Below are 13,128 nucleotides of genomic sequence, written 5' to 3'. Positions count from 1 at the left end.
CCATTCCAAGTTTCCTCAAAAGCCAAAGAAGTGTCCTGGGGCCACTCCTAAAGGGGGGGGTGCTGTCACGATCCGGGTATCTGGACGCCATTTCTTACCCATCAGATGCCTCCTAAGGCTGGCTCAGCGCTCCAGGACCGGATCCCATCTGTTATCCTGATGTGTACATTCCTGTATCCTCTCCTGTCACTCTGGGACGCTGTCACTGTAAACGCCATATTACACCTGGCATGGCGTCTCCCGCGGCCTCCGCCGCCGTCCCTGAACTTCTGCATGAGGAGTGTCTGAGTGGCGATTACGTCAGCCGCGGCCTCCGCTGTGTCCGCGTGGTTGGATGTGCATCTGTCAGCCTGGCGCCTCCTGTCTCCGGTGGCCGGCGCCGCCATTACTGTTTTCATTACCACATGGATTACAAACCAAACTTCCCTCCAAGTGTCTGCATGGGCGCAGCCATCTTGGATTCTGTCAGCTGATCATTTCCACCAATCTGTTCTCAGTATTGATAATCTGCATAATTGCCTAGCCAATCCCTTCCTTGCTGCAGGTATAAATACACTGTGCCTGAGCAAGGAAGGCGTCAGTGCTTTGGTTGTCAAACCTAGTTCCTGTTTGTCTCTCTCCTGTGATTGTCTTCCAGGTTCCAGCTCCTGTCTCAAGACTTCCACCATAGAGACCCGCACCAGCATTCCACCTGCGGTGTAGCCTGACTCTCCAATCCATTGTGGATTCATCTGTTTCCAGCTACAACATTACCTGCTTCCAGCTCAGCTTTCAGCAGAGTACAGCTTCCCTTAAAGGGCCGGTGTCCTTTCTACACTTTACCACTCTCCACCGGTATTATTATTTCTCCGCTCTCAAGTTCTACATTTCAGTTCATATTTCATCGCTCCCAAGTTCATCTATTATTTAACTGGTTCCAGCCAGTATCCACTCCGTGCTAACAACAGTCTGGTTCCAGCCAGTATCCACAGCAGCTGTTTACCTTCAGCAACCCAGCTTTTCCTGGAACACCAGCTGGCACAATCCTGGGTTATCTCCATTGCTACAGTCGGGCCTGGTAAGGACTTTCCATCTAGAAGATCATAAGAACTATCTCACACTACCAGTGCCCTGTGGCTCCTGCCATCCTGTAGTACCCAGGAACTGTATTTATTATTTGCTGAGTTTTACGTTTTCTTTTACTGCTGCTGTGTTGCGGAGTTGTCATAATAAACATCATTGACTTTTATCCAAGTTGTCGTGGTCACGCCTTCGGGCAGTTATTATTCATGTTACTTACATGTCCAGGGGTCTGATACAACCTCCCAGGTTCCGGTACATCTCAGCCCCTACAACTGAGGCTGCCTCCCGTCAGCTCAGGCCCTCAGTTGTGACACCAGGTATTTGCCTGGTCTAGCAGCCTGGCAAATTCCCGGGTCTCAGCTCCATGACCCTGGTCGGGAGCAGTGTCGGGGACCTGGGACTTACTCCCGTGTTGTATCCTTTCACACTTGCAGCATACTTGCCTACCTGACCCTCTCCATGAGGGAGAAAATGCTCTGTTCCTGGACTTTCCTGGTAATGTATGATTGCCATCACCTGTGGTGAAACACCTTTCTTATCAATTAACTAGCTCACCACAGGTGATGGCAATCATACATTACCAGGAAAGTCCAGGAAAAGAGCATTTTCTCCCTCATGGAGAGGGTCAGGTAGGCAAGTACGATTTGCAGTAATCCCAGATTGATGCACATTCACTTGCATAAACCTGGGATTTAGCTGCATGTCTGAAAGGGGTATTACCGCTTTGATGGCCTGACCAATAAATAGTCTACAGATAGTAATGTTGTGGAATCAACCCCTTTTCTCACCAGTTTTATATATGTATATAGTGTGTGTATGTATGTATGTATATATATATATATATATATATATATATATATACTGGGCAAATTATCTGGCACTCCCCCATGGGCTATCTGAGCAAAGCTCCTGCTCCGGTGCCCTCCCTCCCATACTAGGCAGTCTGGGTATGTATGATTTGCAAAAAACGAGGCGGCACTCAGGAGACTATGGTGAACAGGTGAACTCTGTCAAATGGAACTTTATCTGTATAAAGTTCCATTTGACAGAGTTCACCTGTTCACCATAGTCTCCTGAGTGCTGCCTCGTTTTTTGCAAATCATATATATATATATATATATATACAGCAGCAGGTGGGAGTGCCGGGCTATTTGTTGCAATATATATATATATATATATATATACAGCAGCAGGTACGGCACTCTCAATAAATAACAGTTCAAACCACCGATGACGATTCACAGCATACAGACGTGGCACTCACGGTGAAATAAATGAAGTTTCACACCTCACACAAGATGTAACAACAACATTTCAGTGGTCTGCGCCACTGTCGTCAGGCTTTATTAACAGAAAAGCATACAACACATACCTTTATACCCCTCATGTGCTTTCCCCACCCCCTTACAGGTGTCTCACACCTTGTGAATTAATTAAAAATCATTAAGTACATACTGAGCGGGAGAAACTTATACCCCTTTTCCACTACTGAGCACGGGTCGCAGCCGGGAGCCTGACATGGGTGTTACCCGGCTGCGGACAGTGCTCAGCCCCCTTTCCCACTGCGCTCACCAACCCGGCATATTGCCAGGTTGGTGACGCTGCAAGTGACGCGACAGGGGCGGCGCTGGGAGATCACATGATCTCCCAGTGCCTCCCTTCCATACAGTGTAAACGGGAGCCATGTCGCATCGACACGGCTTCCGTTTACACTACAACCCTACCCGGATCATTCCCGTGTCCTACCCAGGTAGTTACCCGGGTAGGATTCACGGGTCACTTGATCCGGGTTTTTGCGGAGGGACCCTTTTCCACTAGCAAAAAACACGGGTAAATGCGCGTCCCCGTGCATTTACCCGTGTTTTTTGAGCTAGTGGAAAAGGGGTATTAGCAGTAGTGATGAGCGGGTTCGGTTCCTCGGAAACCAAACCCCCCAGAACTTCACCCATTTTACACGGGTCCGAGGCATACTCGGCTCTCGTATGGCTTGGTTAACCCGAGCGCGCCCGAACGTCATCATCCCGCGGTCGGATTCTCGCGAGATTCATATTCTATATAAGGAGCCGCGCGTCGCCGCCATTTTCACTCGTGCATTGGAAATGTTAGGGAGAGGACGTGGCTGGCGTCCTCTCCGTTTATTAATGTTGCTGCAAATATTTGTGCTTATTGCTTAATTGTGGGGACTGGGGAGCAGCTGTATTATATAGGAGGAGTACAGTGCAGAGTTTTGCTGACCAGTGACCACCAGTTTTATCCGTTCTCTGCCTGAAAAACCAACCATCTAAGGGAATCGTAGTAACAGATCGCAGCCTATTCAGGAAGGTAGTAGTGTCTAACAAAAAGCTTTTTTCGTATATTAATAAAGGCTGCAACAGTGAATCTGAGAATATAGCCAAGGGTTGCAACAGTGAACCCCTGGCCGACACAATGGGTCTGCCCGGTGGTGATTCCAATCCCTTATGAATTTTGGGCAATAGGTAGAATATTGGCACCAACGGAAATTTAGGTAGTAAGATCTCAATTAATTCCTCAGAAATTAAACCCACTGTTACTGCACATTCCAAACATTCTAAGAGTTTCTTTTTACACGTGGCCGTTGGATTGGCCTATAGTTTCACATACACCTCAGAGACCGACAGTTGGCGTAGGGCTTCGTTATTATAATCCTGAAAGTCCTGCAAGACTATAGCCCCACCCTTATCAGCCTGTCTGATAATAAGGTTAGAGTATACATATACATATACATACTGTATATACAGTGCACCCAGAAAGTATTCACACCGCTTCACTTTTTCCACATTTTGTTATGTTACAGCCTTATTCCAAAATTGAATAAATTCATTTTTTCCCTCAAAATTGTACACACAATGCCCCATAATGACAACGTGTAAAAATAATAATATTTTTTTTAGATTTTTGCAAATTTATTAAAAACAAAAAAACTAAGAAATCACATGTACATAAGTATTCACAGCCTCTACTCAATACTTTGGTGATGTACCTTTGGCAGCAATTACAGCCACAAGTCTTTTTGAATATGATGCCACACCTATCTTTGCCCAGTTTCGCCTTTCAACTTTGCCCGCACTTCTCAAGCTCCATCAGGTTGGATGGGAAGCTTCGCTGCACAGCCATTTTCAGATCTCTCAAGAGATGTTCAATCAGATTCAAGTCTGGGCTCTGGCTGGGCCACTCAAGGACATTCATAAAGTTGTCTTGAAGCCACTCCTTTGATATCTTGACTGTGTGTTTAGGGTCATTGTCCTGCTGAAAGATGAACCATCGCCCCAGTCTGAGGTCAAGAGCGCTCTGGAGCAGGTTTTCATCCAGGATGTCTCTGTACATTGCTGCATTCATCTTTCCCTCTATCCTGAGTAGTCTCCCAGTTCCTGCCGCTGAAAAACATCCCCACAGTATGATGCTGCAACCACCATGCTTCACTGTAGGGATGGTATTGGTCTGATGATGAGTGGTGCCTGGTTTCCTCCAAACATGATGCCTGGCATTCATGCCAAAGAGTTCAATCTTTGTCTCATCAGACCAGAGAATTTTGTTTCTCATGGTCTGAGAGTCCTTCAGGTGCATTTTCCGAACTCCAGGGGGGCTGCCATGTGCTTTTTATTAAGGAGTGGCTTCCGTCTGGCCACTCTACCATACAGGCCTGATTGGTGGATTGCTGCAGAGATGGTTGTCCTTCTGGAAGGTTCTCCTCTCTCCACAGAGGAATGCTGTAGCTCTGACAGACTGACCATCGGGTTATTGTCACCTCCCTGACTAGGGCCCTTCTCCTCCGATTGCTCAGTTTAGATGGCCGGCCAGCTCTAGGAAGAGTACTGGTGGGTCCGAACTTCTTCCATATACGGGTGATGGAGGCCACTGTGCTCATTGGGACCTTTAAAGCAGCAGATATTTTTCTGTACCCTTCCCCAGATTTGTGCCTCGAGACAATCCTGTCTCGGAGGTCTACAGACAATTCCTTTGACTTCATGCTTGGTTTGTGCTCAGACATGCACTGTCAAGTGTGAGACCATATATAGACAGGTGTGTGCCTTTACCAAATCATGTCCAATTAACTGAATTTACCACAGGTGGACTCCAATTAAGCTGTAAGAACATCTCAAGGATGATCAGTGAAAACAGGATGCACCTGAGCTCAATTTTGAGCTTCATGGCAAAGGCTGTGAATACTTATGTACATGTGATTTCTTAGTTTTATATTTTTAATAAATTAGCAAAAATCTAAAAAAATATTTTTTCATGTTGTCATTATGGGGTATTGTGTGTAGAATTTTGAGGGGAAAAAATGAATTTATTCCATTTCGGAATAAGGCTGTAACATAACATAATATGGATAAAGAGAAGCACTGTGAATACTTTCCAGATGCACTATATATATAAACTGTGGTGAGAGGGGTGGTCTCTCCCCTGATTTGTTCACATTTTGGTGGAATCAGCTCCCTCTAAGGGAGAAGAAAACCAGGACTGCACAGCTGCAACTGGAGAAACCAGAGACAGCAGGAAGGTGCAGGAGAGGGGTTTAAAAATCCTGACTACCCAGAGTTCAGTGCACTGATGTCTGCTAGAGGTCAGTGAGCAGGGAATAGTTTGTAGCACGAGGGACTGTAGACATTGGCCATGCCAGGAGAGCATGGCATGTGTGGCTGCAAGCCACTACAGCAGAATGACTATTGAGCATGTGCTAGGACCTTTTATGTTCATTTGTGTATTTTCTGTATGTACCAGTGTGACCAGGCCCAAGCCGGTGTATGCTGTTCTACAGTGTCTGATGCCAGTAAATACACTGTGTTGTAATTGAAAACCTGCCTGAGAGCCCTTATTTTAAGTACCCATTTTACATTATATATGTATGTGTATATATATATATATATATATATATACATATACACACACACACATATATATATATATATATATATATATATATAAAGAAAGCTAACAGCACCATGATGCAGTGACCAACATAAACACTAGTAGTCAGACCATAGACAATAATATGTACTGTCTCCTTAGCGACACTCCCTATGTGTAAGAGGGCATATGCTGTACCTTAAATAAACTAAGCATTGGTATAGGTGCTAGTACAAAAATATTGGGAAATGGATAAGGTACTTCTAAGCGACCACCGGTGTCATACCAAAATAGGAAGACTTAGTACGTTGTATATAAAAATTATTACAAGGTTTTTAATTCACAAGGATATACTGTAGCACTACTGTATATATATATATATATAATTATAAAACAACAAGATAAAACACGAATATCAATACTAAAAAAAGGAATAGATACTGTGTAACCTGAGAAGATGGGTTAGATCAGGTGTTAACCAACGCGTTTCGTCTGATTAGACTTCATTCCTGACGAAAGGGTTCAAGCATAAACTCTGAAATGCTGATCTGAAAACTCTGAGAGTCGCAGTCTTTCTTACAAGCCGTCTGAGTGCCGCCTTTTGCCATTCATACGTTGTTCGAATCTACGGATCCATTTCTAGGAGGGCACCGACGCAGGTTATATATTTCAAAAATGGAGTGTCGGCTAACAATACTTGCGTATATATATATATATATATATATATAATGTCAACAATTGATGTTAAAAATTATTTGTAATAGTCATGGAGTGATGATAGATTACATGTTCTAAACTGTCCATGCTATTATTGACATGGAAATGCATATGAAACCAAGTGCATGAAATTAAAATTCATGAAAAATAACAATCCGTGTTTTTATATCACAGTATCACTGAAAAATCTTGGATTATAGATAAAACACAAGGTTATTGCCGTAATATCCAGGGTCACGGTTCAGTGGAAATGGCTCCCTCAAAACAAAACTGGGTCCCGGGTAGCATCCAGGGTTGGAATCATCTACTGTAGATATGCTACAGTGTAAATGGATAAGCCGGGTTGGATCCCGTTTACGGTATGGGGAGAGCCGGATTTCCCCGTGCTAAAAGATTGTCATCTCCAAGCACTGGCAGAAGAAAGACCGCACCCGTGTGCAGTGCGAAAGTCGCCGATCCAGGAATGTCCCGGATTGGAGCCACATTGGGAATGTGGGGTCAGTCCCAGGTCTGACCTGGATTGGAACCATGTCCCAAATCCTGGGTTGGACCCGGGATTTTGGTGGAAAAGGAAAAACAATCTCTTAAAGTTACTTGTACAGTATCTAAAAATCAGGAAGGTTATAGAAAAGAAGTCACATCTTATAAATGAAAATGGGTTTTCTAGAGATTATGGTGTAAAAGTTTTGATTGCTATTTGCAACATTTAGAAAGAAATTGTGCACCAGACAATGCATGATTAAGAATCTGGTAATAAATCTATCAGCAAACAGTAGTAAATCACTTTCTTCTATCGTCTTCTCCTATTCTTCTGTAGCTTTGACTGCAGCAATTCCATCTATGGACAGACCTTGAATCCTCACAATCACAAGAAGACTTGCGGAGGATCGAGCGGGGGTGAAGGCGCTCTGATTGCAGGAGGTGGAGCAATCCTTGGAGTGGGCAGTGACGTTGTGGGAAGTATCCGAGTGCCCTCCAGCTTCTGTGGAATCTGTGGGCTGAAACCTACTGGGGATAGACTGAGGTGTGTTGTAATCTGAATGTAAATATCTATTATCCCGTAGACCAGAGGTTCTCAAACGCGGTCCTCAAGCCACCCAGACGGGCCAGGTTTTAGGTATATCCATGGCTCCGCACAGATGATTAAATCAAATTGACTGAGATGCTAGTTAAGTCACCTGTGGCCAAGTATGGATAAACTTAAAACCTGAACCGTTGGCGTGTCTTGAGGACCGCGTTTGAGAACCTCAGCCGTAAACTAAATTGTGAAAGATCCCCAGAATTTTATAATTATATAAAGAACAAGGTGCAACCTGAGGGCCAAAACTCCAGAGTAGCTTCTAATATCCCTATAAACTTAATAAGTAAATACTGAATACTTGGATATGACATCTCTAAGCATTTATTATCAGTAATGACATCACTAAGCTAGCATTTATTACCAGTGGTGATATCACTAAGCATCTGTAATCAGTAATGACATCACTAAGAATCCTTTAATAGTAATGGCATAACTATATTATATGCAATGACATCACTAAACTTCCTTAACCAGTAATGACATCACTAAGAATCCTTTAATAGTAATGGCATAACTAAGCACTATTATAAGTAGCTGCATCACTAAGTATATTATATTATTAATTATTATCATTAATAATAATAATAATAATAATAATAATGTTATTTTTGCTAACACTTTTCTCCCGATAGGACTCAAAGGGGGTTATTCAGAGTTGGTCACAGATTTAGCTATTTTAGCAAAATCTGTGACTACTAAAATCGCATGCTGGGGAGCCGCAAAATGTGATCGCAATCCAATTGCGATTGCATTGCAAAAACCTCAAATAGAGGTTGACCCCTGCCTACGCACCTCCTCCTGGTTTCCGAAAGCAGGAAATGCTGGCCACGTCATTGACCAGCCCAGAAAACAGCCATGACATTCCCTGTTGCATCCCCCAAACACCGCCTCACCGCCACCCCGGACACCCACCGCCTGTCAATCATGATGCTAATGAATCCTTCCAGGATGCGGTCGCATCATGATTTATTGCATGCACAGAAGACCCAAAAACGCTGTTTGTGCAATCGGAGCGGCTGCGATCCACTCTGAATAAGGCCCAATTTAAAGCATAATTAGATATGAGATAACATAATTATTAATAGACTACAAAAAGAGAGGTATGCATTTGGGTTGTGCAGTATTTTCTGTTTTTTATTTTAGAAATTAAAGGGGCATCAGTAATGACATCACTAAGCATCAATTATCAGTAATGACATCACCAAGCTTCCATTATATGTAATATCAGCAAAAAGCATCAGTTTATGCTCAGTGTTTGCCTAATTGTCCAGTTATACATCTCCTACTATGTTTACTATAAGAGGCCATTTCTTTGTCTTTTCCAGTACGCTGGGATTTGCTTCTCCGATCAGTGGGATGAAATCAGGTTTGTAAATTGTAATAAATTTACTAAATGTCTGTACATACTAAAACACATCCACATGCAGTGGAGAAACGTCTGACGTCAGCTCCGGCCCCGATCAGCCTCTTCTCATCGCACTGGAGGAGTAAGTCCTGGGCTGCGCAGAGACTGCACAAAGTGGATTTTTGCAGCTCTGCGTACACATGGGATCGCACACCTGCACGGCGAATTTACATTCCCCCTGGAGGCGGCGACTATCCGAACGCAGTACAGCAATGTTGGCAGCCCACCGATCAGGTCTGAATCACCCCCTCAGGGCGTCCGAACAGTAGAGAAGGGGCTGGGTCGCACAGAGTATATAACATAAGGTCACAGCCGGATTAGGGGCCACATGGGCCTAGGAGCTGTTACTGCACTGTATGGGTGTGCCCAATGCTGTTTGGGAGTGGTTAGTGTCATGTGGGTGTGACCAGTTCTGTGTGGGTGCGGTCAGTACCCCACTGTCTCCTTAAATACATAAAAATACAAAGATTGCATCATTTTGTCAGAAAAACAGAAATACAGTTTAAATACTTATGATTGATTGTTGACTGGTGGGTCTATATTTAAATGGAGGCCTGGAGCTGGAGCTGCATCTGTTCCATTGTTAATCTGGCTCTGCCTAAGGTCTATCCTGTCTCCTCAATGCATGCGCAGTGGAATCCAGGGTAGTGTGTGATAATGTTGATTATCTTACAGGAATGAAAGCTGTACCTTACACACACACTTAGAATACACTTTACCATGGAGCCGCTGCGGCCGCTAACCTTAGTACACACGCTACGTACTTTATACACTGTTTGCGTACGGAGTCCCGTATCACTGTACGGACTTTGCGTACAAACGCCGCGCTGGGGGTACAAAGTACACACAGCGCGCGCACACCCAGAGATACACTTTAACCCTTTACAGTAATGCAATGCAATGATAAAACACTTTAAACCTTAGCAGTAATGTAATGCAATGATAAAACACTTTAAACCTTAGCAGTAATGTAATGCAATGATAAAACACTTTAAACCTTAGCAGGGCAATGAGGACACGACACCAATTGTGATTTTACCGCTGGGTTCCGACACCACAGTGGATTACTGCTGAAAGGGGGTTTACAATACAAATAATACACTACAATATAACAGAGTAAATGGCTACAGTCAATGTACATACGTGAGTATATTCGCGTGCGCTTCCCGGTCCGGTCCTCCGTCATCTAATAGATAACGTTGTGAGTCTTGTGCCAGGCCAGGCTGCAGCAGGCTTCATTTATACAATTCTTCCAAAAGCAATACAATGGATACTGTAATCCCTTTGTCCATTGGACACAGGAATGCACTTTTACAGTACAGGAGAGGTCATAGGTCGATTTGAAAAGGTAGGCGATGTCTTTCTCAACTGCTCTTGTGGGTGGTCTCCTCTGGATTCCCGCCGCATACATAATATACAGTAAATACAGTTTATAGCTATATTCTGCTTCTGCACATAACTATCCGCAGGAACATGCGATCTTCCGCAGACCAACACCGGAATGTTACCCCTAAAATACCCTACAGCTGGATACCAAACACCACCTTATAACCTTAGTCTGTCCCCTCTTATCCTGTAAAGGTGAATCCCTTTGTTCTGGAATCATTTAAACTGTTGTTATTTTCTGGTGTGGTGCAGGGGGACTATGTGTACATTGTGCGCTATTTGGATTAAATATGGAATGTGTTTTGATAGCTCTCCATGCGTTCACAAACTCTACCGTAAATACCCATACCACGCGCAGGACCGCAGGAGCGACCATACGCAAATTGCGAGTATGTGCACGCACAGCAGAACACGTACACGCGCGGAGGCCATCTGTGTGTAATTCGTACGTGATGTGTGTACTGCAATATTTTTCGACTTTGACATGTGCCACCACTCTTATGGCTCCCACTGTGAGGGAAACAGCCTAGCCAGCTGTCTGAGAGACCTTTTACACCCCCTACCTGTCAGTGTTATTATTATTCTGCTTCTACATAAGGTCTTTTTTACTGCCTCTACCAGAAACCTGTGATACTCAGGAGTGTAACATTAATTTGATTTTGGTATTCATAGTTGTGATGATGCCTGGACCGATGGCACGGGATGTGGACAGTCTGGCCTTGTTTATGAAAGCCGTGCTGTGTGATGACATGTTCCAGCTGGATCCCACTATCCCTCCAGTCCCTTTCAAAGATGAGGTACTGTATGAGACTGAGCAAATTCCACATAGCATCAATCTGGACTGCTCAATAGCTTTTGTTTTGCGCTAAGCATTCTCCACCTCATAGTGCTCCTCACAGTGCCTGTAAGAGGATGAGCTTGGTGATCATGTTGGTGTATATGAAGTTCCCATGAAATGAGTTCCTGGTAATCTCAGTGTATTTATTTAGCAGAGCTCCACACAGTGGGCCTGCTCCAGTGATGCACACAATTCTGAATGCAGATGAATCTCACGTTTTTATTTTTGTTTAGCAAAAAGCACATGCGTCCTGGCCTACATACACCTCTTAGAGCGATTCCGTGATATTTAGCATGGTACACATCTCAGTCACATATGGCTAAATAAATTGGTGTTGCTATGTTGTAATGGGCCGGTAATGGAGGGTTTGCATAGAGGATAAGCATCCCGTGGCAAACCTCCAACTTTCTTCAGGCCCATATCAGGAAATTAGGGGGCATGGCCTTACAGCACTGGGGAAATGATGTACCATGAGCCAAGCCCTCATTTTCATCCCTCTCTCCAGTGAATAGGGTGCATATCCACAGCATTGATTTACCGCTTAGGGGGACATTTACTAAGCAGTGATAAGAGTGGAGAAGTGAGCCAGTGGAGAAGTTGCCCATGTCAACCAATCAGCAGCTCTGTATCATTTTATAGTATGCAAATTATAGATGTTACTTCAGTGCTCATTGGTTGCCATGGGCAACTTCTCCACTGGCTCACTTCTCCGCTCTTATCACTGCTTAGTAAATTCCCCACTTAGTCTGCTAAGTAGTGCAGCAGGTGAGAAGGGACCTCCCAACCTCCCCTCCTTCTGCGGCCTATGGGTGGGATGGTGTGACAGTGCCGGATGAGCAGGACTCTCCTGTCAAAACTAAGACATTTGGGAGGTATGTTGTACGTGTGCCACGGGCAAGTAGAAAGAATTGCAGGCTTCTCAGAGGCGTGTGTATATAAAGTTCAGTCTCATATCAGTCGGATCTCCTGCACCGAGGGTAAGGATGGTGCTATTACAGATAATAGTGATTACGTCTGCTCTCACGTGCTGAGGACAGAGGGCGGTACTGTCGCATTGATGTGGCTGACTCAGATAGGCAGGCGGGTGTCCACACAGGTTTCTGATCACTGGAAGCAGCCAGACCCATTTACTCGTCACTAAGAATTGGATTCGGAGTCTGTATGAGGAAGCATTTAGTGATCACTTCTGTGTGTATGACATTCCCATTAAATGATTCTGCAGAACTCCTCCCAGTGGGCCACAAGCTGCTCCATACACCCTGCAAACTGTACACTGTGCAGAGAACAATCAGGGAATTCTGAGTTGGACAGATCTCTGCCGTCTCTCTCCGTGCATGAAATGGGCATTTCTGGATGGCAGCAACAATGTGAACATACAAGAAAACCATCTTGAGGGTGTGCCATGCAAATGTTGCTGGAGATCCATTCTATTCTGAGTTGCCAGAGATCCATTCTGCTCTGATGAGGGCCTCGTCGTATGCATTCGGAATGCAGCACAGTAGCTTACGGAATGCAAGTACGAGTATCCACCAGCATTCTGAGTCAGCTGCTCCTCCTCCAGTCTTTCTGTCCAATAGCGCAGCTGACATAACTAGAATATGTACTTACACCTACCCTACCCCTTGCAGGATGCAATAGGTGTCCATTCCTCATACACAACTCAGAATAGAACTATGGGGCTCATTTATCCAGTTTTAGGTATTTAAAACTCGTTGCTTATGATAAATGGGGCTCCAGCCAATCATCTCCTGTCATTTTTCAAACACATGA

At 44.3% G+C, this 13,128-nt stretch overlaps 1 protein-coding gene across 2 annotated transcripts in view; it reads left to right on the top strand.

Moving 5' to 3' along the window:
* LOC134957550 (vitamin D3 hydroxylase-associated protein-like) overlaps positions 1 to 13,128 on the top strand; it is a 181,824-nt gene that overhangs the window by 120,932 nt on the left and 47,764 nt on the right. For both annotated transcript variants that reach the window (XM_063939531.1, XM_063939532.1), the window contains exons 5-7: positions 7,466 to 7,672; positions 9,055 to 9,095; positions 11,193 to 11,317. In XM_063939531.1, coding sequence (XP_063795601.1) covers positions 7,466 to 7,672; positions 9,055 to 9,095; positions 11,193 to 11,317 — 373 coding nt within the window. The remainder of the gene's footprint in view (positions 1 to 7,465; positions 7,673 to 9,054; positions 9,096 to 11,192; positions 11,318 to 13,128) is intronic.

The sequence above is a fragment of the Pseudophryne corroboree genome, chromosome 9 (assembly GCF_028390025.1).
Source record: "Pseudophryne corroboree isolate aPseCor3 chromosome 9, aPseCor3.hap2, whole genome shotgun sequence".
Classification (NCBI taxonomy): Eukaryota; Metazoa; Chordata; class Amphibia; order Anura; family Myobatrachidae; genus Pseudophryne; species Pseudophryne corroboree.
This window is presented reverse-complemented; position numbering and strand designations above follow the sequence as displayed.